The sequence below is a fragment of the Pelobates fuscus genome, chromosome 13 (assembly GCF_036172605.1).
Source record: "Pelobates fuscus isolate aPelFus1 chromosome 13, aPelFus1.pri, whole genome shotgun sequence".
NCBI classification, from domain to species: Eukaryota; Metazoa; Chordata; class Amphibia; order Anura; family Pelobatidae; genus Pelobates; species Pelobates fuscus.
Window position 1 is genome coordinate 95,092,282 of NC_086329.1, and position 26,257 is coordinate 95,118,538.

The window sequence follows — 26,257 nt, forward strand, 5'->3', positions numbered from 1 at the left end:
ACTGCCTTCTCGAAGAAAAAGCAATGTTTGCATTAAAGGGACTACAGGAGCAGACATTGAAGAAGGCAACTTCCTCTGACAGTGTGGATTGTTTTTATGGCAAGGAGGTAAATATCTGTTAATGGGTGTGATAGAATCCATCAGCTGCTAGGAATTTCATTGTTAAATGTTTGATTTATTTTTTCGCCCAAGTGAAATGCAGGCCACGGTATCTCCGTCTCTCATGGGAAAGGGTTTTTAGTTTGTAATGTATTTAATATCTTTAGCTTTAGTTTTTAAACAGAGTCATCAAGCCATACAGTACGATTCAGAGTCACTCACACACTAGTCTGGTCTCCCATTACCCCATAAATGAATGCATTATTGATGTATTTGAATGACATTGGTCACATGAATGAGAATGTCATGGTAGACCAGGAGCATGGGATATGGGTAGGCAAGGGATGCCCTGCTGTGGCTCCCTCTGAATATTTGTCATTAATAGACATGCCCTGTCTGTTAGATCGCCCAGTCCTCTGTTCTCTAACCTTCGGCTAAACATATGTTGTTTCCTATGTTTCCCATGATCCTTAGCCAGCTATCACTGCCATACCGGAATCTGAATATGTATGATATAGCTTGGTATTACATATGGCCGTTATACCATTTCTCTCTTTATAAATCCTTTCCTGTAGGTGTGGTCAAGCCAGACTCATATAAACCAGTGCCAGACGAACCCCCCAACCCAACCAATGTGGAGGAAACTCTGCAGAAAATCAAGAGTAATGCTGCCGACTTGGAGGAAGTCAATCTGAATAATATCAAGGTGATCGCAGTATTAAATATCTCCTAGTTTTATACCGTGTGTAGCTTTCATTTTATACATATAGCCTATACAGTGTATATATCTCACACCTGTGATATACTCTGTATCTATTCCATACAGTGTGTGTATTACACCTTCACATATTACATATCTTACTTACCGTATCTCTGATATACACTGTATCTATTACAGATCATTCCATACAGTGTGTGTATTACATCCCCACTTATTACATATCTTACTTACCGTATCTCTGATATACACTGTATCTATTACAGATCATTCCATACAGTGTGTGTATTACACCTTCACATATTATATATCTTACTTACCGTATCTCTGATATACACTGTATCTATTACAGATCATTCCATACAGTGTGTGTATTACACCTTCACATATTATATATCTTACTTACCGTGTCTCTGATATACACTGTATCTATTACAGATCATTCCATACAGTGTATATTACACCTTCACATATTACATATCTTACTTACCGTATCTCTGATATACACTGTATCTATTACAGATCATTCCATACAGTGTGTGTATTACATCCCCACATATTATATATCTTACTTACCGTATCTCTGATATACACTGTATCTATTACAGATCATTCCATACAATGTGTGTATTACATCCCCACATATTATATATCTTACTTACCGTATCTCTGATATACACTGTATCTATTACAGATCATTCCATACAGTGTATATTATAATAGATACAGTGTATATCAGAGATACTGTAAGTACGATATATATATAATATGTGGAGATGTAATACACACTGTATCTATTACAGATCATTCCATACAGTGTATATTATAATAGATACAGTGTATATCAGAGATACTGTAAGTACGATATATATATAATATGTGGAGATGTAATACACACTGTATCTATTACAGATCATTCCATACAGTGTGTGTATTACATCCCCACATATTATATATCTTACTTACCGTATCTCTGATATACACTGTATCTATTACAGATCATTCCATACAGTGTGTGTATTACATCCCCACATATTATATATCTTACTTATCGTATCTCTGATATACACTGTATCTATTACAGATCATTCTATACAGTGTATATTATAATAGATACAGTGTATATCAGAGGGACTGTAAGTACGATATATATATATAATATGTGGAGATGTAATACACACTGTATCTATTACAGGTCATTCCATACAGTGCAGTGTGGAGCTCCTATCTCCCTATAGAGTATCTCACCTTGTGCTCATGTTATACAGCACATATTGCATCTCTTCTGAATGTTATACAATGTGTATTCCATATTCCATTTTGTTCTATTACTTCTTTACAGGACATTCCCATTCCTACACTGAAAGAACTCTGTGAAGGTATGAAATCTAACAGCCACGTCAAGAAGCTCAGTTTAGTTGCCACTCGCAGCAACGACCCAGTGGCCTTTGTAAGTATTTTTACTGTTCTATGTGTATCTGCCAGTGGAAGGGAGAGTATCCGATGCCTAAATTCCAGCTTCGGTTCCATTGCACACAGCACCCAGGTGTCCGTTGGGTCGGAGTATGGCTCACAGAATGCCAGGTTCCACATTATTATTACTTATTTATAAAGCGCCAACACACCCGCAGCGCTTTACATGGATGTAATTGGTAAAATACATCGCAAATAATACAACATTTGACAAACAAATACAGTTGAGGGCCATATGCCCATGGGAATTCCCAGCATGATGGATCAGAGGGGTGGGAGACAGAAGGTGACTGACACTGTGTGTGGTGTGACATATTGTGAGTTGTAATCTAGAGATTGTTTGACTTTGTATCTTCAGGCCGTGGCCGAGATGCTGAAGGAGAACAAAACATTACAGAGTCTGAATATTGAGTCTAACTTTATCTCCAGCGCTGGGATGTTGGCTGTAATCAAAGCCATGAAAAGTAACTCCACACTCACCGAACTCCGAGTAGACAACCAGGTAACGCATCAACCGTGTCCCCACCTGTACACTCCGTATATACTGTCTGTCTGCTCTCCCTCCGTCCCATCATGGAGATTATGGTTTGATAAGGAGTAAGTGCACTGCAGCATGAAACACGTGGGCCTTTTAATATATTTTTTTAACTTTTCTATCTGGAGTTTGTGGATTTTATTTTGAATGGAAAAATAAATAAAAAAAAGGTTTGCTTATAACGACTATAGTGCATCTTTTTACTTTTTTCACACTGCAGTCACTCATTGTTTTACCCGGCCCCACATCTCTATTTATCACGCAGTTTCTTTTGCATCCTTTATACGTGTCCAGAGTTCTCCAGGGTAACAGTCTTTCTGATCTCTATTTTTACAGCATCAGAACCTGGGAGACACAGTAGAAATGGAGATGGCCTCAATGGTGGAGAACTGCCCCTCAATCATACGATTTGGGTACCAGTTCACACGACAGGGACCAAGAGCTCGGGCATCCACAGCCATCACCAGGAACCTAGAAATGTGTAAGTGTCTTTTTATCTCTGTAAATGCTGTGAATTGTAACAAATAGCATGTGTCAAAGCACGTACAGAAACATGCAATAGGATAGTATAACATGGATAAACTGAAAGGCATACAACTGAGTGCAACATGCCAAATGCATAAAAACGAATGAACTGTATGGAGACTTAACATACTCAGAGACCAAGGATAAAGGAAAATAAAAGGGAATCTGTAGGCAGCCTCATGGTTGTATAAGTGGGGACTCAAAGCCATTGCCAAATAACCCTTCATGTTATCAAGGAGCCTGGAGTCTAGTGGGGATTTCTGCGTAAGAATCTGTCAATGTGCCTTTTTGTCAGACCTAGATTGTCATAGTGAGTTAGGCACTAAGGGGGAGCCGTTAGGCCTCCCATGACTCCACTTGGATGTACTTTAACCTAGTAAGGGTTGGGTATGTGGTCCTCTGGTATGGTCGGGCTACTGCTCAAGACTGAAACCATCTTGTAGAGGTGTTGCTAGTGAAGCTAGGTGACCTTTTGCTTGGGAGGGGAGATAGGAGCTCCACCCTGTGTGTTGTATGCAGAGTCCCAAACAGAATTAAAGACAAAGTGAGGTGCCTATAGCTGCTTGGTTAATCTGCGTGACTCTCTTTCTTGACAGGTCGTAAACAGAAGAAAGTGTAACAGTTCCCATGTTCTGTGTCCTGAGCTCCTGTCCCTGTCTGAGATCACTGGTCTTCTACAAATGACTCTCCTCTGGCCCTAATAGGCTCCTGCCATTTTGTGACTGAGGATCACACCTGGCTGTGTTCCCTCTTACCCATTCCCTTCTGGAATCCTCTGTCTATCCTATCTCCCAGTGTATCCTCTCCTCGGCCTCTGGCTACCTTGTAACCCATACCACAGCAATGTCTTACATTTCCCAGTGTCTGCTCCTGGACTACAACCCCCATAATACTGTGCCACAGCCTAGCGTAGAATTATGGGGGATGTAGTAAAAACCACAAACTGCTATGGGGCAAGTTCAATGAACCGTCCCATATCCTTTTATAAATTTAACTTAATGTAATAGGGCTTCTCTTTTATCGCTGACACTACGTGGATCTCAGAAAATGACAAAGAGACTTTCTCCTGGCAGGCTGCAGTCTCGTTATACACAAGGAAGATATTGCAGGGAAATGATATAAAATATGTAAATAAACTGATATTAATCTGTTATGGCTTTTGAGATTATTCATTTCTTTACACAACCAAACTATGGATTGAAATACTGGTTTCTTTGTATACAGTTAAGCAATTATTAAAGCTTTGGTAGTCAAAGAGAAATGTTGTTGTTTTTCTAAACCTATGAAAACTAGAACGTTACCAAACTCTAAGCACAATTAATACTATTTTAATTATGTGAATTGTCAAGGATATTAATCCAGCCAGGCATTCAAAGGGTCATAAATATCATACACGTTAAAACCACCAGCGGAACCACCGGCCATTCACCATACTGATCGGAAATAATAAAATAATCTGCAGATCACCGATTCATTTTACTGGTTTAGCCGGTTCCCTTTTTAAAATGTATAAACTGATTGAGGAAATGAATGTTAATAAAATATCTACATATGGTTGCTAGATCAAGGTTATTTAACATAGCGTTACCCTTATGTAAAATGCATGAGTAAAGATTATCCAGCGCGACACTCGAGGGTGTAAAAAAAAAAAAAAAAAAACTTTACTGAAATTCACCGCAATTCACCGCACTGATAAAAATCGTGAAAACTCTTGAAACTAGCTGAATTTTGACTGCAGTTTTTTTTTTTTTTTTTAATGTATGAAGAAAGAATAGCCATTGTTCAGCATGGCACTTAAAGGGTTAAACAAAACTGCAATTTTCAAAAACAGCACTGAAATCATTGGGCAATTCACCGCACTGATTTGAGGGGAAAAAAAAGAAAATCAGCAGCAGTCAATTCAGCTTTCATGATTTCAAATCAGTGCGGTGAATTGCCGATGATTTCAAATCAGTGCGGTGAATTGCCGATGATTTCAGTGATGTTTTTGAAAATTCGTTTGTTTTTAACCCTTTGCATGCCATGCTGCATACTCTTTATTTAAACAAAACTCCAATTTTCAAAAACAGCACTGAAATCATTGGGCAATTCACCGCACTGATTTGAGGGGAAAAAAAACCAGCAGCAGTCAATTCAGCTTTCATGATTTCAAATCAGTGCGGTGAATTGCCGATGATTTCAAATCAGTGCGGTGAATTGCCGATGATTTCAGTGATGTTTTTGAAAATGTGTTTGTTTTTAACCCTTTGCATGCCATGCTGCATACTCTTTATTTATACATAGTAAACAGGTACAGCTAAAGAGAAAAAAAAAAACAAAAAAAACTGCAGCAGTCTACATCTGCAGGAAGACTTTTCATGATTTCAGATTTGTGGATTTTTTTTAACCCTTGGTGTGCTGTGCTATATTGTGTAGCACCCAAAAAGGACAAGTTTTAATCAGTAGATTGATTATTATAAATCGCATTGTGTCCGCGATCCACTTGCAGTGATTTCGAGTTGCTCTCGCCACTGGATTATCAGCAAGCTATTTTGCCAACATTTATATATTTCAATCTTTTTATTTAAACAGGACCATTTGGATATATTAGGGTATCTTGGAATGTAAAAGAAACCTTTGCCTTCCACCACGTCCCTTAACAAAAAGAGGTGAAGGGGAAGGCGGCGCAACAGGTGGAAAAAAAAAATAACCTGATTATAAACTATACAAGACACTATATAAGAGAAAATACATACAAGATTAAAAAAACAAAAAGAGTTTGAAATATGGATAATGAATAATAATCAAAAGTCCAAAAAGTAAGTCCAAAAGAGTGTATGAGCTTGTGTTACACATTTAAAACTATATGGTATGCATCTCCATGTACAGTCAGACACAGGGATTAGGACGGTTAGCTCAGTTCCGTAGGGTGCTGCCTGGGCCTGACCGATACTCACACTGCGACCACTGGGTAACACCTATCTGTGAGCAAAGCAAATATTCTCTCATGCTCTGATAAAACTCAGGACACTACCCTGTCCACCCATCTGTCTCACAACAAAAAAGAGAAAAGGGCTATATTTTTGTCTAACTACTGAGACATCACTACTTAGCTTATAACACTCTCGCTTTAACAGTCTTGACTAAAATTATAAAATTGTGCATGCAAATTGGTTTACCCCATTGTTCTAAATGTAACTAATTCGCTTGAGGATTGCCGTCGGGGTATCTCACGCTTGTATGTTATTCTTAATATGCACTACAAAAATAAAGAATTTTAAACAAAAGAGTGTATGAGAAAACAGATTCAGCGCTAGGCTGCCACAGAAAGATATTATACACAGTACACGGCTGCACACCTCAAGGAAAAAGGGGAGTCCCCCCCTCTAATCCCCTAACAGTAAATAAAATACAAAATAACACAAAACAGAAAAAGGGTGCGCCTCGAAACAAAGGATGAAAGTATTAATAATAGTCCAAAAAGAGTCTATGCCTGATAAATGCAGCAAAAAGTCCAAATAAAACCTTGTATAAAAAGTCAATCCCAATCTTGTCAGGGGAAGTATTCCTCAGTAAGGTATTGGCATGGGATATTCATGAAATCCGTATGAAAAAATAAAAAGACAGCAAATAATGGTGCAGTATATCCCAACAGGTACTAAGTACTATTTTAAGAGGTGTATATAGTCCTACTCACATTTCCCAGAGCTATAAGACTAGCTCTAGTGTGGATGGCATACAGTGGTACAATCCCCACTTATGGGATACGTGAAGTTTTGTAGTAGATGGATATCTTGTTGGTAAAAGGACCATATGAAATGTAAAAAGAAACAATAATAGTGCTTATTGTATAAAAGCCAGAGGTGAAGTAATAAAATACCAAGTGGTTACTCACATTTTATTGAGCAGGCAGACTGCTCAATGGATAAAGCTTGAGTGGTATAATCCCCACCAAAGGATTCTTTGGAGTAAATTCTCACTGGAATTATAAAAACTCTTTGTGCCAGGTAAAAATAAATAAAAAAGAGTAAAATAGCTGACTCACAATTTGAAAGTGGCCAAAATACCACAACGCGTTTCTCCCCTTAGGGCTTTCTCTGCCATATTTACCCCCAGGCCGAAAAGCTCTCTGCAGGACGCCATAGGACCCTGCAAGCAGCAAACATAGTGAGCTAAACTGTTAGAAAACCCCCCACACAAATGTACACATTTATTAACCCCTTAAGGACCAAACTTCTGGAATAAAAGGGAATCATGACATGTCACACATGTCGTGTCCTTAAGGGGTTAAACCTACAAGTTTACATTAATCAATGGAGGTTAAAACTAACGTTTCAGTCTTGATTTTACAATTAAAACACAGATTTAATATATATATATATATATAATAAATCTACATCTAGAATACTTATTAGAAATCTTTGAACTAGATTGCATGGTACCTGTTCTGGCTAAACCTTTATCTCCTGAATTTTGCAACCATTCTAAAGCTATTTGCAATGATTGAAGTTACACAGTCAGCCATGACGGTGTGGGGAGATGCAGCTTGGGAAGAAAAACTCATATGACATCTTTATTATGTGAAAATCGGTTTGGTTTTATTTTATGTTAACCTCAAAAATGCAATATTTCAGAGTAAACCCCCACCTTTAATATATCGATAGAGATCTTGTCAGTTATATGCAGTGTTCCTGGACTGATAGGATTTAAATACTGAGCAGCGTTTGTCCTGTAGCGCCCTCTATCAGGCAATTGCTGCACTGCAGTTAACCAGGTAGAATGGATTAACAAGAACCAGGATCAATCAAACACACACGTCAAGCTGTTACTTAACTATGACTCTCAGAAATCCCAGTCAACACACACAGAAAGTGACGGTTGTAGATCTTTCTACATGTTATTCTTTAAGATCCTGACACCCAGTGACTATCACAAATAAAGCATGGCACAAGTCCTGCTGCGTCTAGGTGATAAGAAATATATTGGTCTGGTGATCCAGTCCAGGGAACCTGCCTCACGGACACAGGATCTGGCTATTAAATGCCCAGGACTCCTCACGCACCCATAGGATGCTAAAAACATTTTGGATTATTATAGAAATGTCTGCTCTGTTTTCAGGATTCTTAACTTGTAGAATAACCAAATTAAAGTTGGGTATCCTTCCCAATCCGGACATTGTCATTCATTGGACAGTCGCTGATCCAGAACTGTGCTTTTTTTCCCAGGGGTTCATGTGTCAGGGTGGGGGAGCACTGGGGGTTCTTCTTCATCTGAATCAAATTCCACATCCGGATCTTTTACCCATTTTCCTGATCTGTTTGGAATCCACCCGGAGCTGAAAGCGAGAGAAGAGACTGTAAAGACACTATATGGAGAGAGGTAAAAGGAAGGGGACACACACACACACTCTCTCTCTCTCTCTCTCTCTCTCTCAGCAGGTAGCGCTCACCTCTTTAGTAGAAGGTAATGCTGAATGGCTCTCGTCCTCTCAGGGTCAGTACTGTCGGCCTCACTCTCTGAACGCTTTGCTCCTCTCTTTTTGTGGCCGGTGCTGGGCTTGGGACACTCTGTCGTCTGCTTCTCAACATCTGTACAAAGTAGGTGTGTGAGATGGGGAATAACCGTTAATTGTAAGTTAAATAAACCCTCTGAATCCTCGATTACAAATCACATTCTCCGTTGATCCCCCCAGGCTCACCCAACACTCACCTAGGGATCTGTCGCACTGTCCAGGCTGGGAGGTTTCTGTTGTTCTCTGCGGGAGGTTCGGCACAGTGTCAGGAGCAGGGCTAGCACCGAACGGACTGATCTTTCTGCTTGCGTCAGCTGTCCTGAGACACAGTAATAGCAGGAAATGAGAAGAGAAACCGTAAAATGTTTGACCTACAGAAAAGGCAATTTAACATACTTTCAATCCATAGCTACAGCATTTTAAGGGAGTCGGGGGGGAAACTAAATATTATAAACACGCTTTTAACAGAGAAACAATTCTAATAATGTCTTCAATGTGAATGGAGTTAACAGCACAATCAATTTGTTAATTCTGAAATCATTGAATTCTTTCAGTGTTCCGTTAGCACCCGCTGCATTGTACAGGTGAAAGCTCAGTCTCGGCTGCAGTAGGATGACAGCATGTAATCTATTACACTCTCACAACAAAGGACAACTCACTAACGCCATACTGCTGGCAGGTTACCATATGGGTGAATGCAAATCCATTCAATTGGATTCAGCTCTAAATAAAAATAATATAAATAAAGAAACGCCTCTCCACTGAATTACAGTAATAGTACAATTAGAATTCAAAGGAAGTAATTATGTGCAGTGCTTAGGATGCCAAACTGTACAGGAAAAGCTACACTGTGCAGCACAATCGTCAAGGAGAAGGGGTAAATGGCTTTGGTCAAGCAGCAAGCATGGAGTCCGGTGTTTCATGCTGACTGCACTCACACTCTGCATGTGTTGAGCTCCATGCCTCAATCAGGGTGATGGAGAGTAAGGCACAGATATGGCACAGATAGCATTTACTCCATGGAATTTTATTAGGGTAGCTAATAGCTGTAAGCCATTTGTTAGTGGGGAAATGGGTAGATTTAGGAGGCGGGTGATTTAGATAAACAAATAGGAAATGTATCTGGTTTTGCTCCGTTTGTAAATACACAGAGTATTGGTGGGCGGCTAAACTGCATCAAATGAGAACTGAACCCAGTAAAAGCTAGAACTTTAACAGTCAAATTAGGCAGATGCCAGTTTTGTTTTTTCAAAACAATCAATACAGGAGCTGCCGCCCTAGAAGGACGTAGTTGGTTACCTGTTACGAGAACAGCAACTATTGTAGGGAGTAGCTTTTAGCAAAGCATGCTGGGTAATTTTCCTTGTCTGCGTCAGCAAAGGGGCCGGACCAATGGGCATCTGCAAACATATAAGATTAAGATCCAGGTGAAAAAGTCATGTGTACCCTGTAAAGTAACACAAACTCTATGTAGTTAGAGTAATAGAACACAAATCACCCAGGCTGCAGATATTAGGTGTATCACATTAGGTGTATTCGCTGGGGGTATACCTGAAAAGAGCTTGCAAAAGCTGCATTTCTTTAATAATTACCTTTGTGGGTTAACTCCACCTCTAGTTGCCGTCTAGATGGCTGGCTGGCGGCAGAGGTGGAGCCTGAACCAATGCCGAGGGACGTCGGTGCTGGAATCAGGTAAATGACAGCAAGGGTTTTTAACCCCTTAAGCACTATAGTTTCCCTTTAACGGAGAAACTGTCTACATTGTATCTCATGGTGAATACTGTTACCAATCTCCCCTAACACTAGAAAGATCAGAGCTACATATGGGAGCAGGTGTGACCATTCATTCCAAATTTACACAGACGTGGGACAAACTCATTGGCCAAACCTGTTCCCCGGTCTCTTCTGCTCGCACAAACCGTTCATGCTGCCGCTTCTGGACCTCGTTCTTGAAATTGTCCTTCTTTCCATAAAACCACTGCAAACCTTGTATTAATGGAGAACACAGTAAGAAAAAGGGCAAAATCACCACATTAGAAGATAGTTTTGTGAAAGACCTGGCCCCATGTAGGCGCTGAGCCGGGGCATCCCTCCGACACGAGCGGCGAGCCGGGGCATCCCTCCTACACGAGCGGCGAGCCGGGGCATCCCTCCTACACGAGCGCCGAGCCGGGGCATCCCTCCTACACGAGCGCCGAGCCGGGGCATCCCTCCGACACGAGCGCCGAGCCGGGGCATCCCTCCGACACGAGCGCCGAGCCGGGGCATCCCTCCGACACGAGCGCCGAGCCGGGGCATCCCTGCAGGAAGCCATATTCTGTGAGAGGGAGTATTAACCCCTTAAGGACCAAACTTCTGGAATAAAAGGGAATCATGACATGTCACACATGTCATGTGTCCTTAAGGGGTTAAAGTAGTGAAATACTCACTGGCCAGGTGTTTCTTCCCATTTCTGTGAACAGACAGCATATCAATTGTGTCAAAGACCGGTCGGTGAGAACACACGGTGCAGGCGTAACTGTAAAAGATAATCCTGTTACATGGAGAGATAGTTCAATCACTACGAATAAAATAATTCACTGTTATTTTCATTTAAAAATAATTCCAAATGTTATTAATTAGTATTACAAATTCAATCAAGGCCAGCGTAAAATGTTTTTTTTGTTTTTGTTTTATTAAACGCTCTCAGCGTGTTGCTGCCGCACAGTCTACGCACCTTTTCAAGTTCTGACAAGGTAAGTATGCAGAGCCGCACAGTCACAGTAAGAGCCCACAGCTGCCGGCTCGAAGGACGTTCTGATAAAAGTCGTGATTTCTCTTGAAATAGTCCCATTTATGAATGGGGACAGGGGAGACCTCTTATTAACCCATTGGATTCCCCTTTAAATGTTATTTGATTGGATGAAGAGTTTTACCTTCCATTTTTAATCAGCAGGGCCTCATCCTCGGGAATAAAGCTGGCTAGAAGATCGGCAACCCTCCGCTTCTGTGATACGAAATGAAAAGAAGAAAGTCACCCATTTAATTGTATGTAGTAAGTCAAAATGCAGAAAACACTACTAAAATTTTATTTAGGGTTATATATATATAAAAAACTAAATTATTGTGCAGTTTATTCAAGATGAGATACATGTAGCTTAACAATGCTATAAATTAAAAGGAAGTCTACCATGAGCCAAGATACGTATTTTTGCGGTACTTAGAACATGTTACACAACTTCCGAAAACTAGTTGTAAATAGGGGCGCCCTCCCCTGGGAGAGACAGACAGAACGACCGAGTGCGCCCTCCCCTTGGGAGAGACAGACAGAACGACCGAGTGCGCCCTCCCCTTGGGAGAGACAGACAGAACGACCGAGTGCGCCCTCCCCTGGGAGAGACAGACAGAACGACCGACCGAGTGCGCCCTCCCCTTGGGAGAGACAGACAGAACGACCGAGTGCGCCCTCCCCTGGGAGAGACAGACAGAACGACCGAGTGCGCCCTCCCCTGGGAGAGACAGACAGAACGACCGAGTGCGCCCTCCCCTGGGAGAGACAGACAGAACGACCGAGTGCGCCCTCCCCTGGGAGAGACAGACAGAACGACCGAGTGCGCCCTCCCCTGGGAGAGACAGACAGAACGACCGAGTGCGCCCTCCCCTGGGAGAGACAGACAGAACGACCGAGTGCGCCCTCCCCTGGGAGAGACAGACAGAACGACCGAGTGCGCCCTCCCCTTGGGAGAGACAGACAGAACGACCGAGTGCGCCCTCCCCTGGGAGAGACAGACAGAACGACCGAGTGCGCCCTCCCCTGGGAGAGACAGACAGAACGACCGAGTGCGCCCTCCCCTGGGAGAGACAGAAAGACAGACTGAGTGCGCCCTCCCCTGGGAGAGACAGACAGAACGACCGAGTGCGCCCTCCCCTGGGAGAGACAGACAGAATGACCGAGTGCGCCCTCCCCTGGGAGAGACAGAAAGAACGACCGAGTGCGCCCTCCCCTGGGAGAGACAGACAGAACGACCGAGTGCGCCCTCCCCTGGGAGAGACAGACAGAACGACCGAGTGCGCCCTTCCCTGGGAGAGACAGACAGACCGAGTGCGCCCTCCCCTGGGAGAGACAGACTAAGTGCGCCCTCCCCTGGGAGAGACAGACTGAGTGCGCCCTCCCCTGGGAGAGACAGACTGAGTGCGCCCTCCCCTGGGAGAGACAGACTGAGTGCGCCCTCCCCTGGGAGAGACAGACTGAGTGCGCCCTCCCCTGGGAGAGACAGACTGAGTGCGCCCTCCCCTGGGAGAGACAGACTGAGTGCGCCCTCCCCTGGGAGAGACAGACTGAGTGCGCCCTCCCCTGGGAGAGACAGACTGAGTGCGCCCTCCCCTGGGAGAGACAGACTGAGTGCGCCCTCCCCTGGGAGAGACAGACTGAGTGCGCCCTCCCCTGGGAGAGACAGACTGAGTGCGCCCTCCCCTGGGAGAGACAGACTGAGTGCGCCCTCCCCTGGGAGAGACAGACTGAGTGCGCCCTCCCCTGGGAGAGACAGACTGAGTGCGCCCTCCCCTGGGAGAGACAGACTGAGTGCGCCCTCCCCTGGGAGAGACAGACTGAGTGCGCCCTCCCCTGGGAGAGACAGACTGAGTGCGCCCTCCCCTGGGAGAGACAGACTGAGTGCGCCCTCCCCTGGGAGAGACAGACTGAGTGCGCCCTCCCCTGGGAGAGAAAGACTGAGTGCGCCCTCCCCTGGGAGAGACAGACTGAGTGCGCCCTCCCCTGGGAGAGACAGACTGAGTGCGCCCTCCCCTGGGTCAGACAGACTGAGTGCGCCCTCCCCTGGGTCAGACAGACTGAGTGCGCCCTCCCCTGGGTCAGACAGACTGAGTGCGCCCTCCCCTGGGTCAGACAGACTGAGTGCGCCCTCCCCTGGGTCAGACAGACTGAGTGCGCCCTCCCCTGGGTCAGACAGACTGAGTGCGCCCTCCCCTGGGTCAGACAGACTGAGTGCGCTCTCCCCTGGGTCAGACAGACTGAGTGCGCCCTCCCCTGGGAGAGACAGACTGAGAGCGCCCTCCCCTGAGTCAGACAGACAGTCCGAGTGCGCCCTCCCCTGGGAGAGACAGACAGTCCGAGTGCGCCCTCCCCTGGGAGAGACAGACAGACCGAGTGCGCCCTCCCCTGGGAGAGACAGACAGACAGACCGTGTGCGCCCTCCCCTGGGAGAGACAGACTGAGTGCGCCCTCCCCTGGGTCAGACAGACTGAGTGCGCCCTCCCCTGAGTCAGACAGACTGAGTGCGCCCTCCCCTGAGTCAGACAGACTGAGTGCGCCCTCCCCTGGGAGAGACAGACTGAGTGCGCCCTCCCCTGGGAGAGACAGACAGACTGAGTGCGCCCTCCCCTGAGTCAGACAGACTGAGTGCACCCTCCCCTGGGAGAGACAGACTGAGTGCGCCCTCCCCTGGGTCAGACAGACTGAGTGCGCCCTCCCCTGGGTCAGACAGACTGAGTGCGCCCTCCCCTGGGTCAGACAGACTGAGTGCGCCCTCCCCTGGGTCAGACAGACTGAGTGCGCCCTCCCCTGGGTCAGACAGACTGAGTGCGCCCTCCCCTGGGTCAGACAGACTGAGTGCGCCCTCCCCTGGGTCAGACAGACTGAGTGCGCCCTCCCCTGGGTCAGACAGACTGAGTGCGCCCTCCCCTGGGTCAGACAGACTGAGTGCGCCCTCCCCTGGGTCAGACAGACTGAGTGCGCCCTCCCCTGGGAGAGACAGACTGAGAGCGCCCTCCCCTGAGTCAGACAGACAGTCCGAGTGCGCCCTCCCCTGGGAGAGACAGACAGTCCGAGTGCGCCCTCCCCTGGGAGAGACAGACAGACCGAGTGCGCCCTCCCCTGGGAGAGACAGACAGACAGACCGTGTGCGCCCTCCCCTGGGAGAGACAGACTGAGTGCGCCCTCCCCTGGGTCAGACAGACTGAGTGCGCCCTCCCCTGGGTCAGACAGACTGAGTGCGCCCTCCCCTGGGTCAGACAGACTGAGTGCGCCCTCCCCTGGGTCAGACAGACTGAGTGCGCCCTCCCCTGGGAGAGACAGACTGAGAGCGCCCTCCCCTGAGTCAGACAGACAGTCCGAGTGCGCCCTCCCCTGGGAGAGACAGACAGTCCGAGTGCGCCCTCCCCTGGGAGAGACAGACAGACCGAGTGCGCCCTCCCCTGGGAGAGACAGACAGACAGACCGTGTGCGCCCTCCCCTGGGAGAGACAGACTGAGTGCGCCCTCCCCTGGGTCAGACAGACTGAGTGCGCCCTCCCCTGGGTCAGACAGACTGAGTGCGCCCTCCCCTGGGTCAGACAGACTGAGTGCGCCCTCCCCTGGGTCAGACAGACTGAGTGCGCCCTCCCCTGGGTCAGACAGACTGAGTGCGCCCTCCCCTGGGTCAGACAGACTGAGTGCGCCCTCCCCTGGGAGAGACAGACTGAGAGCGCCCTCCCCTGAGTCAGACAGACAGTCCGAGTGCGCCCTCCCCTGGGAGAGACAGACAGTCCGAGTGCGCCCTCCCCTGGGAGAGACAGACAGACCGAGTGCGCCCTCCCCTGGGAGAGACAGACAGACAGACCGAGTGCGCCCTCCCCTGGGAGAGACAGACAGACAGACCGAGTGCGCCCTCCCCTGGGAGAGACAGACAGACAGACCGAGTGCGCCCTCCCCTGGGAGAGACAGACTGAGTGCGCCCTCCCCTGGGAGAGACAGACAGACACACTGAGTGCGCCCTCCCCTGGGAGAGACAGACAGACACACTGAGTGCGCCCTCCCCTGGGAGAGACAGACAGACACACTGAGTGCGCCCTCCCCTGGGAGAGACAGACAGACACACTGAGTGCGCCCTCCCCTGGGAGAGACAGACAGACACACTGAGTGCGCCCTCCCCTGGGAGAGACAGACAGACACACTGAGTGCGCCCTCCCCTGGGAGAGACAGACAGACACACTGAGTGCGCCCTCCCCTGGGAGAGACAGACAGACACACTGAGTGCGCCCTCCCCTGGGAGAGACAGACAGACACACTGAGTGCGCCCTCCCCTGGGAGAGACAGACAGACACACTGAGTGCGCCGTCCCCTGGGAGAGACAGACAGACACACTGAGTGCGCCCTCCCCTGGGAGAGACAGACAGACACACTGAGTGCGCCCTCCCCTGGGAGAGACAGACAGACACACTGAGTGCGCCCTCCCCTGGGAGAGACAGAAAGACACACTGAGTGCGCCCTCCCCTGGGAGAGACAGAAAGACACACTGAGTGCGCCCTCCCCTGGGAGAGACAGAAAGACACACTGAGTGCGCCCTCCCCTGGGAGAGACAGAAAGACACACTGAGTGCGCCCTCCCCTGGGAGAGACAGAAAGACACACTGAGTGCGCCCTCCCCTGGGAGAGACAGACAGACACACTGAGTGCGCCCTCCCCTGGGAGAGACAGACAGACACACTGAGTGCGCCCTCCCCTGGGAGAGACAGACAGACACACTGAGTGCGCCCTCCCCTGGGAGAGACAGACAGACACACTGAGTGCGCCCTCCCCTGGGAGAGACAGACAGACACACTGAGTGCGCCCTCCCCTGGGAGAGACAGACAGACACACTGAGTGCGCACTCCCCTGGGAGAGACAGACAGACACACTGAGTGCGCCCTCCCCTGGGAGAGACAGACAGACACACTGAGTGCGCCCTCCCCTGGGAGAGACAGACAGACACACTGAGTGCGCCCTCCCCTGGGAGAGACAGACAGACACACTGAGTGCGCCCTCCCCTGGGAGAGACAGACAGACACACTGAGTGCGCCCTCCCCTGGGAGAGACAGACAGGCACACTGAGTGCGCCCTCCAATGGGAGAGACAGACAGACACACTGAGTGCGCCCTCCCCTGGGAGAGACAGACAGACACACTGAGTGCGCCCTCCCCTGGGAGAGACAGACAGACACACTGAGTGCGCCCTCCCCTGGGAGAGACAGACAGACACACTGAGTGCGCCCTCCCCTGGGAGAGACAGACAGACACACTGAGTGCGCCCTCCCCTGGGAGAGACAGACAGACACACTGAGTGCGCCCTCCCCTGGGAGAGACAGACAGACACACTGAGTGCGCCCTCCCCTGGGAGAGACAGACAGAACACTGAGTGCGCCCTCCCCTGGGAGAGACAGACAGACACACTGAGTGCGCCCTCCCCTGGGAGAGACAGACAGACACACTGAGTGCGCCCTCCCCTGGGAGAGACAGACAGACACACTGAGTGCGCCCTCCCCTGGGAGAGACAGACAGACACACTGAGTGCGCCCTCCCCTGGGAGAGACAGACAGACACACTGAGTGCGCCCTCCCCTGGGAGAGACAGACAGACACACTGAGTGCGCCCTCCCCTGGGAGAGACAGACAGACACACTGAGTGCGCCCTCCCCTGGGAGAGACAGACAGACACACTGAGTGCGCCCTCCCCTGGGAGAGACAGAAAGACACACTGAGTGCGCCCTCCCCTGGGAGAGACAGAAAGACACACTGAGTGCGCCCTCCCCTGGGAGAGACAGAAAGACACACTGAGTGCGCCCTCCCCTGGGAGAGACAGAAAGACACACTGAGTGCGCCCTCCCCTGGGAGAGACAGACAGACACACTGAGTGCGCCCTCCCCTGGGAGAGACAGACAGACACACTGAGTGCGCCCTCCCCTGGGAGAGACAGACAGACACACTGAGTGCGCCCTCCCCTGGGAGAGACAGACAGACACACTGAGTGCGCCCTCCCCTGGGAGAGACAGACAGACACACTGAGTGCGCCCTCCCCTGGGAGAGACAGACAGACACACTGAGTGCGCCCTCCCCTGGGAGAGACAGACAGACACACTGAGTGCGCCCTCCCCTGGGAGAGACAGACAGACACACTGAGTGCGCCCTCCCCTGGGAGAGACAGACAGACACACTGAGTGCGCCCTCCCCTGGGAGAGACAGACAGACACACTGAGTGCGCCCTCCCCTGGGAGAGACAGACAGACACACTGAGTGCGCCCTCCCCTGGGAGAGACAGACAGAACGACCGAGTGCGCCCTCCCCTGGGAGAGACAGACAGACACACTGAGTGCGCCCTCCCCTGGGAGAGACAGACAGACACACTGAGTGCGCCCTCCCCTGGGAGAGACAGACAGACACACTGAGTGCGCCGTCCCCTGGGAGAGACAGACAGACACACTGAGTGCGCCCTCCCCTGGGAGAGACAGACAGACACACTGAGTGCGCCCTCCCCTGGGAGAGACAGACAGACACACTGAGTGCGCCCTCCCCTGGGAGAGACAGACAGACACACTGAGTGCGCCCTCCCCTGGGAGAGACAGAAAGACACACTGAGTGCGCCCTCCCCTGGGAGAGACAGAAAGACACACTGAGTGCGCCCTCCCCTGGGAGAGACAGAAAGACACACTGAGTGCGCCCTCCCCTGGGAGAGACAGAAAGACACACTGAGTGCGCCCTCCCCTGGGAGAGACAGACAGACACACTGAGTGCGCCCTCCCCTGGGAGAGACAGACAGACACACTGAGTGCGCCCTCCCCTGGGAGAGACAGACAGACACACTGAGTGCGCCCTCCCCTGGGAGAGACAGACAGACACACTGAGTGCGCCCTCCCCTGGGAGAGACAGACAGGCACACTGAGTGCGCCCTCCCCTGGGGGAGACAGACAGGCACACTGAGTGCGCCCTCCCCTGGGGGAGACAGACAGGCACACTGAGTGCGCCCTCCCCTGGGGGAGACAGACAGACACACTGAGTGCGCCCTCCCCTGGGAGAGACAGACAGACACACTGAGTGCGCCCTCCCCTGGGAGAGACAGACAGACACACTGAGTGCGCCCTCCCCTGGGAGAGACAGACAGACACACTGAGTGCGCCCTCCCCTGGGAGAGACAGACAGACACACTGAGTGCGCCCTCCCCTTGGAGAGACAGACAGACACACTGAGTGCGCCCTCCCCTGGGAGAGACAGACAGACACACTGAGTGCGCCCTCCCCTTGGAGAGACAGACAGACACACTGAGTGCGCCCTCCCCTGGGAGAGACAGACAGACACACTGAGTGCGCCCTCCCCTGGGAGAGACAGACAGACACACTGAGTGCGCCCTCCCCTGGGAGAGACAGACAGACACACTGAGTGCGCCCTCCCCTGGGAGAGACAGACAGACACACTGAGTGCGCCCTCCCCTGACACAATGTCTCCCTGTTAATAAAATATAACCAGTTGTTCCAGAGACACAGGGCTCACTGATGGTAATAATAATAATAATAATAATAATAAGTGAGATAATAAATGGCTGCAGTGCTGTAACACAGACATTATTACAATCTGAAGGTTTTATTATTCTGAATGTTTCTTCACATGAAGTCCCAGCAACTCCAACTCCCATGCTGCCCCGGCAACTCCAACTCCCATGATGCTTGCCCAAGACCCCTTCCCTCTCACCTTTAGTACATTGAGCTGGCTGCCATCGTCCCCTTCCCGTTTGAACGACATTCTCTACACCGCACAGCCCCTCACTTCCTGCTCGGCTTCCGTTGTTCACCGTCACGCGCCGCAGAGACTCACGGGAGATGTAGTCCTCTCCCCCTCTGTCGCCTCTGACAAGTGAATCGCACAGCTGAGGGGGCGGGCCGGTTGCATGCCGGGAGATGCAGTTCTGCTGCCAGGTCAGCTCTGTATAGCCCAACCCTTAGGACTACAAGTTCATAGAGGCTTTGCGGCAGACAGCCCTGGCCAGCTGCTGTTGGCTGGGTTATTGACATTTTGAACATGCATTGATCAGGGCCAGTTATTTACTGAGCTGCCCAGCTATAGCTGACATTATACAGAGAAATTAAACTAGCCTGAGCCTGACTCTGCACTGGCAGCCCCTCCATTGAACCCCAGAGCATGTGATCCATGAGGGTAACTTCATTTTCTCTGTTTTTCTTTTTTTTCAGCCTAATTTAATTTCCCTAGATACAGGAAGCAGCATGTGACAGCGACTGAAAGCATCCCATTGTGAATTTACAGAAAACACCTCCTTTTTGGGGACCGCTCGCTTGTGAGAGCAGCCGACATTGAACGCCATGTCGTCAACCCACAAACAAGGCGACTCTGGGCTCCTGCGCGGCTCGTGTACACGCTCTTACGGTAGCCTGGTCCAGTCATCGTACTCGCCGGCGAGAGTAAGAAAGTTGGAGCATCAGGTTCAACCGGGCGACACGTTACAAGGCTTGGCGTTGAAATACGGCGTCACTGTGAGTTACAACAAAACACTGTCCCCAAGAGCTAGCAATTTAATGTTCATATATCAATCTCCCTTATCCTAAATGGAACAGGCAGCTCTTGTAGCCTCCAAGCTTAAAGAATTTTACTAGCCCCAATATCCATAGTCCGCCTCACCTGCCTGTCGCTGACACACCAATTGGTGGACAGACCTATCACTATGGTGTGAGAGCATAATATCCGACACCAAATTATGTGAATTGTCATCCATCAAATGTTAGATATTCCTGGCGTACTGATTAAAAATAAATAAATTAATGAAAGCATAAAACGAAACATGTTTACGTTGAAGAAGAAGAATAGAGGGGGAGTCATGAACGCCCCCTTTAAAATAGATGAGGTGCCTTAATTGAAATTTACTTTAAACTCTCCCTCATGCAGAAATTCGCAGCACTGGCGTGACATAAATTTATTTGTATAGAATCCGCACTTGAAATATTTAACAAGTGATCACATGATTTTTATTTCTATACAGTACTTCACACAGTTGGACATTGATCACAAGCTATGTTTTAGCAAACTAGTATCACAGCGCATAAATTCAGAAGGCAGTATTGCATATATTTTAAACAGAAATAGATTGTCTGGAGAAATCAGCAACATAAGGTCATTTAAACGTTTCCATGGCAATTGTTTAAATTTGCATCAGCATTTCTCTACTCAATTCACAGATACACACTCTACTCAATTCACAGATACACACTCTACTCAATTCACAGATACACACTCTACTCAATTCACAGATACACACTCTACGCAATTCACAGATACACACTCTACGCAATTCACAGATACACACTCTACGCAATTTACAGATACAAACTCCACGCAATTTACAGATACAAACTCCACGCAATTCACAGATACACACTCCACGCAATTCACAGATACACACTCCACGCAATTCAGACACACTCCACGCAATTCACAGATACACACTCCACGCAATTCACAGATACACACTCCACGCAATTCAGACACACTCAACGCAATTCACAGATACACACTCTACGCAATTCACAGATACAAACTCCACGCAATTCACAGATACACACTCTACGCAATTCACAGATACAAACTCCACGCAATTCACAGATACACACTCCACGCAATTCAGACACACTCTACGCAATTCACAGATACACACTCTACGCAATTCACAGATACACACTCTACGCAATTCACAGATACACACTCTACGCAATTCACAGATACAAACTCCACGCAATTCACATATACACACTCTACGCAATTCAGACACACTCAACGCAATTCATAGACACACTCCACTGGATGCAGCTCAGACACACTCTACTCAATCCACAGACACACTCCACGCAATACAGCTCAGACACAATCCATGCAATTCACAGACACTTCTCAATGCAGCAGACACAATGTAGTTCCCCTTGTAGTTCACAGAGACACCACATTTGATATTTTGCAAACCGATGCAAATGATTTGATAAATTAAAGTACCATGGTAGCAAACAGTCATTACCACCCTCAGTTACAGTTAGACATCAAGCCCAATTCCTCTTCCCCTTTTCAGACAGACTGACTCACTCAGTAAACACAAACAAATGGGCCTTTTATCAGGGAAATTATTGTAAACAGCCTGAATATTACACTTGTACATTTTCTACAGACTATATAGAGCACAATTGATTTAATTTCATACCAGTGTTTTGTCCACAGATGGAACAAATAAAACGAGCCAACAGATTGTACACAAATGAGTCTATATTCCTCAAGAAATATCTGTACATCCCTGTGCTGGTTGAACAGGGTGAGTTGTCCAATGGACTGGAGTCTCCAGAAGAGTCAGGAGACGGTTCAAGCTCCGAGAGGCCATCTTCAAGTCAGACTCAAAAATCGGGGAAGGACAGGAGCAAGCGACAGGAGAATAAATCCCATGCAGGGACCAGGAATGAGATATCAGCTAGTGACTTTATGAACAACTTGGACACCAAAATCCGTGTGTCTAAGAGAGCAGCTGTGAAAAAGCTCAAAGAGGTGGAAACGTTGTGAGTATAAGATGAATAGGAATAATGAGTTACCTTTGCAGTGCATTCATCATATAGATAGATATATCCATATATTTCATATCTGACATCTAAAAATAATCACAGGTGGACATTTCATGTAACCACTTGCCCTTGTACTGTTCATTTTTCTCACTTCTCTCTATGTTTGCCAGCCTTGTATTCAGATGTCCAGGATCTTCCTGTGTTGAGCTCACAGTCACCATTGAGATCGAGGGAAAATTAATGCAGGGAGACTCACAGAAACAAGAGAAAAGTGTTATTGTACTAAAATATCATGGGCATATCTTCAGGACAGTTTGTTAAAGGGACACTCCAGGCACCCAGACCACTTCTGCCCATTGGAGTGGTCTGGGTGCCAACTCCCACTACTCCTAACCCTGCAAGTGTAATTATTGCAGTTTTCATAAACTGCAATAATTACCTTGCAGGGTTAACTCCTCCTCTAGTGGATGTCTACTAGACAGCCACTAGAGGGCACTTCCGGGTTTCTAGCTAGCACAGATTTGTGCTATAGCGTCGCTGGATGTCCTCACGCTATGTGAGGACCTCCTGCGTCGCTAAAATCCCCATAGGAAAGCATTGAAAGCAATTTCAATGCTTTCCTATGGGGAGGTATAATGCGCGTGCGCGACATAGCCGCGCATGCACATTATGTCTCCCCCACCGGCAGGCGTAATGAGTCTCCCCGGCCGGCTGACGTGGAGGAGCGTGGCCGGACCCGAAACCACTGCCGAGGGACATCGTCGCTGCCTCAGCAAACGGGGATTGGGGGTGGGAGGGAGAGGGAACCTGCTGTGCCAGGAAAACTGATTGTTTTCCTGACACTGGAGAGTCCCTTTAAGCAACACTCCATTAAATCCATAGAAATTATGCATGCAATTTGTTTTGCATGTTTTCTCTGGAAGTATTTTAAAATTTGGATTGCAATAGCTGCAGATTAAGGTATGTACAGCTACTGCAAGCCCTCCCCTTCCTCCCCAGCACAGGCTTTCTGTGACTGTCCAATCACAGACTTCCCAATGCAGCTCAATGAGAATACTTTGCAAGGTAGGTGCTATAGCAACTGGCTGCCTCTTGAGTTTAGGTCCACTAACCAGATCAGGAAGTAACAGAACTTACTGACCGATCGATATACGTGGAGGTGTAACAAGGTTCATTTGCAAATTGTCCTAATTTCTATTGTAATTGGCATTTTCATAAAATTCAAATAGGAGACACTACACAAAGCAAGCTGAAGTGCTGTATCTGTTTGGAGTGTTTTATATATTTTTTTTTATTATTTTTTTGTCCACATGTTTTGGGGATAAGACATTCCCTTTAAATTTTGAACAGAATTTTTCAGCATCACGTGTCACAGGATGGAGGACCAATGAATTAATTAAGAGAACATTCTGCCAGTAGATCTGACCAGTGACAGTGTTCGATTCTATAACTATTTGAATTATCGGCATATCATGCCATATGAAGGGCAATTCTATTCTCCACTAGATTTCCTGAGTGCACTCAAAAGCCACAAGTGACTCTTCAGAAAATTACAGACTCTAATTAATCTTAATCTACTTCAGTGGAGATCTCCTAGAATGTAGCCATGATAACATAATCAGCATATTAATTAAAAATGAGTAAAACGCAAGGGCCTGTCTCGCGGTGAAATGCTTTTTTCAGGAACTACGGTTGCACAAAGATTGCTATGAGACAGTGTAGGATGTGGTGAGGTTAGCTACTGTGCTTATGGTGTAAGATAAGCATGATATGATTGGCACATCATAGCGTTTAAAACAAGGTGGAAGTTGATCTTAAAGTTATGATAAAACATTAATGGATTCATTCGTTCATTCTAGGATTCCAGATGACAACATGACCGCAGAAGCCAAAAGTTACCAGAGACCTCCTGACCGCACCAGAGAGTCATCACCACAAACTCAGCAACGTTCTTTACTAGGACCTGTTCCTCTCACCATAACCACACGGGCCTCTACCATAAAGGACCACGAGGATGAAATATTTAAACTCTGACCGCCGTGTTCTGCCTGGATCTTGTATATTTCTTATTGCAGTTTCCTTTCTTTTTACGGCGTCAAATAATGTTAAAGTGATAATTTTACCTCGTACAGTGCCTCTGCTCCTATTTTGTAGGCATTCAACCAAATTGGCTACGTGAACTCTTAACTACTGCTCAAACCACCGCATTCCTTTAGAAGACCTTCAACGTTAAATGATGTTCTCTCTTTCTACAAAAAAGTTTGGGGTTTTTTTTTTTTTACGGATTTACTTTGGTATTGTCTGAAAACAGACATTTTTAAACAGAAAATGAAATTCTTGGAATTAGGGCTTTCATTGTGAAAGCAGAAGCCATCTCGTTTTTAAGGAACTTGTTACCACATGAACCCACAGGGTGGAGCTAAGAGATTTCAATGTTAACAATTACGTAATTAGGCAAAGAGACCAGTTCTTTCACAGCTTACATTTTTAGTATAAAAGAACAAATTCAATGATTCAGCACAACCACCAATCTTCACAATGTCTTCTTTCTACTGAAGTGAAATAGAGCAATAGAAGATGTTCCTTCTCGTATCACTGTCTCTAGACATTGGCTTTGTTAGGACCCAATGAACCTCGGGCATCGTGTGTCACTATAGTAGTGTAGACGTGGACCCTGGCACTTAGAGGGGCAACTGCCTAACTAGTATAGGCAATCCTTGTGCCTTTTCCTGTGGCAGAGTCCATATTGCCTGGAGTTACGCAAATCAGGTTAACAGTCTAAGAGCCACTGATATTATGGGGTTATTTGAAGTCATGTAACCGGCACCATGTATGCGCCTTGGCCTTGTTTTAAGACTGTGCTGGGAGAGGGGGTGGAGAGCGTGTCTGTGCATTAAAGGGTAACCATTTAGTGCTTCTGGTTCAGGGCTTGTGTCTGAATAGGAATGTGTGCTGTGTGTAGGGGAATATGCTGATATTACAAAGACAAACATTTTCTTAGGTTCTATGTGCACTGAGAAAGGCCTTGTAAGTATGTATTTAACGCAGGGAGACCCTGCAAATACTTGACATACTTGCACTGCTGTTGTGAAATCTTGTGGAACGGCAGTATATTAAATGTATAAATTAAATCAACCACGTGTGTGTTCATTTTATATTCGATGGGTGATATGGGTGGATTAATGATGACACCGTGTGGATGAGCAGCAGGTGTTGGATGCGTTATAGGTGCAGTTTGCGTGACCGAAAACGCCTCATCAACATGGCACCCAAAGGAAGCTTTTGCTTGCAAATCCATGCCATTGTCGTCAAGACTCGTTTAGTGCAGCGTTCACAACTCTGTGTTAGTTTCCCAAAACAGCAGAGACTGTTAAATATTAATGTTCCATAATATCTAACAGGGCCAAGAGTCCAAACAACATAGAATAGATGTATTAGCCAGCTTTTAACAAAGACATGTCAACATGTGGCGCTATCAGGAATGTGCAAACTCTACAATAAACCAGAGCCACGCCGGCCCTTGTTTAAATTGGGGAATTGTTCCCAGCGGCAGGTGATGGGATTGGTGGGCAGACATTTTAACATGTGAAGCAGATTGTTTAATCTGCTCAAAATTTAAAATGTAGCAGCAGTTTGATTAAAACAATTATTCTCTCGGTTTGCTATCAGATTGTATAAATATATAAACCACATTTGATTCTCTAGGGAGGATAAACTATTTAGCACAATATGAAAGTGAAAATCTAGGAGCAGCAGTTGAATTTACACACAAGTTGGGTCTAACAGAGGCGGATCTGGGGTAGGGGAAACCTCCCTTCCCCGAAAATAATGCTGTGGCCATGCTGCTGGTGGGAACCTGCAGGTGTTGGGGGCTCCTAGGGAAGCCCATACACAGGGTAGTACAGACAGATAGAGAGGTCTCATCAGGGGCTCGGTCGGATGCTGCGGCCCTTTGGCTGCGACGACCTGGCCACTTTAATATGTGAGACTATGGGGGCTGGGGTAACACAGAGAGGGAGGAGGGAGCAATGATGACAGAGAGCCTCAAACCCCCATCAGCGGCAGCCAACCCCAGGAAGTCACCCCCCTGCATG

General features: G+C 47.4%; 3 protein-coding genes across 5 annotated transcripts in view; 2 read left to right on the forward strand and 1 right to left on the reverse strand.

The window, feature by feature from the left end:
* Nucleotides 1–4,503, forward strand: part of TMOD4 (tropomodulin 4) — a 50,103-nt gene extending 45,600 nt beyond the window's left edge. For both annotated transcript variants that reach the window (XM_063439690.1, XM_063439691.1), the window contains exons 6-10: nt 675–805; nt 2,160–2,267; nt 2,649–2,792; nt 3,162–3,306; nt 3,947–4,503. In XM_063439690.1, the coding sequence (XP_063295760.1) occupies nt 675–805; nt 2,160–2,267; nt 2,649–2,792; nt 3,162–3,306; nt 3,947–3,969 (551 nt within the window). In that variant the 3' untranslated portion in view covers nt 3,970–4,503. The remainder of the gene's footprint in view (nt 1–674; nt 806–2,159; nt 2,268–2,648; nt 2,793–3,161; nt 3,307–3,946) is intronic.
* Nucleotides 4,504–7,901: 3,398 nt separating this feature from the next.
* Nucleotides 7,902–19,419, reverse strand: SCNM1 (sodium channel modifier 1). Its single transcript, XM_063440132.1, has 8 exons — nt 19,309–19,419; nt 11,757–11,827; nt 11,271–11,359; nt 10,730–10,827; nt 10,141–10,241; nt 9,039–9,160; nt 8,779–8,917; nt 7,902–8,664 (listed from the first exon to the last, which is right to left on the reverse strand). Exons 1-8 carry the CDS (start codon nt 19,357–19,359, stop codon nt 8,559–8,561), a joined length of 777 nt encoding a protein of 258 aa, XP_063296202.1. The 5' UTR covers nt 19,360–19,419; the 3' UTR covers nt 7,902–8,558.
* Nucleotides 19,420–19,590: 171 nt separating this feature from the next.
* LYSMD1 (LysM domain containing 1) lies at nt 19,591–25,298 on the forward strand. Of its 2 annotated transcripts, XM_063440151.1 has the most exons (4): nt 19,591–19,770; nt 19,879–20,105; nt 21,832–22,160; nt 24,023–25,298. In XM_063440151.1, the coding sequence occupies exons 2-4, from the start codon at nt 19,935–19,937 to the stop codon at nt 24,195–24,197; spliced, it is 675 nt and encodes a 224-aa protein (XP_063296221.1). In that variant the 5' UTR covers nt 19,591–19,770; nt 19,879–19,934; the 3' UTR covers nt 24,198–25,298. The 2 variants fall into 2 exon arrangements, with proteins under 2 accessions (XP_063296221.1, XP_063296222.1); XM_063440152.1 differs by having other exon boundaries at nt 19,591–20,105; nt 21,832–22,157.
* Nucleotides 25,299–26,257: the final 959 nt, after the last annotated feature.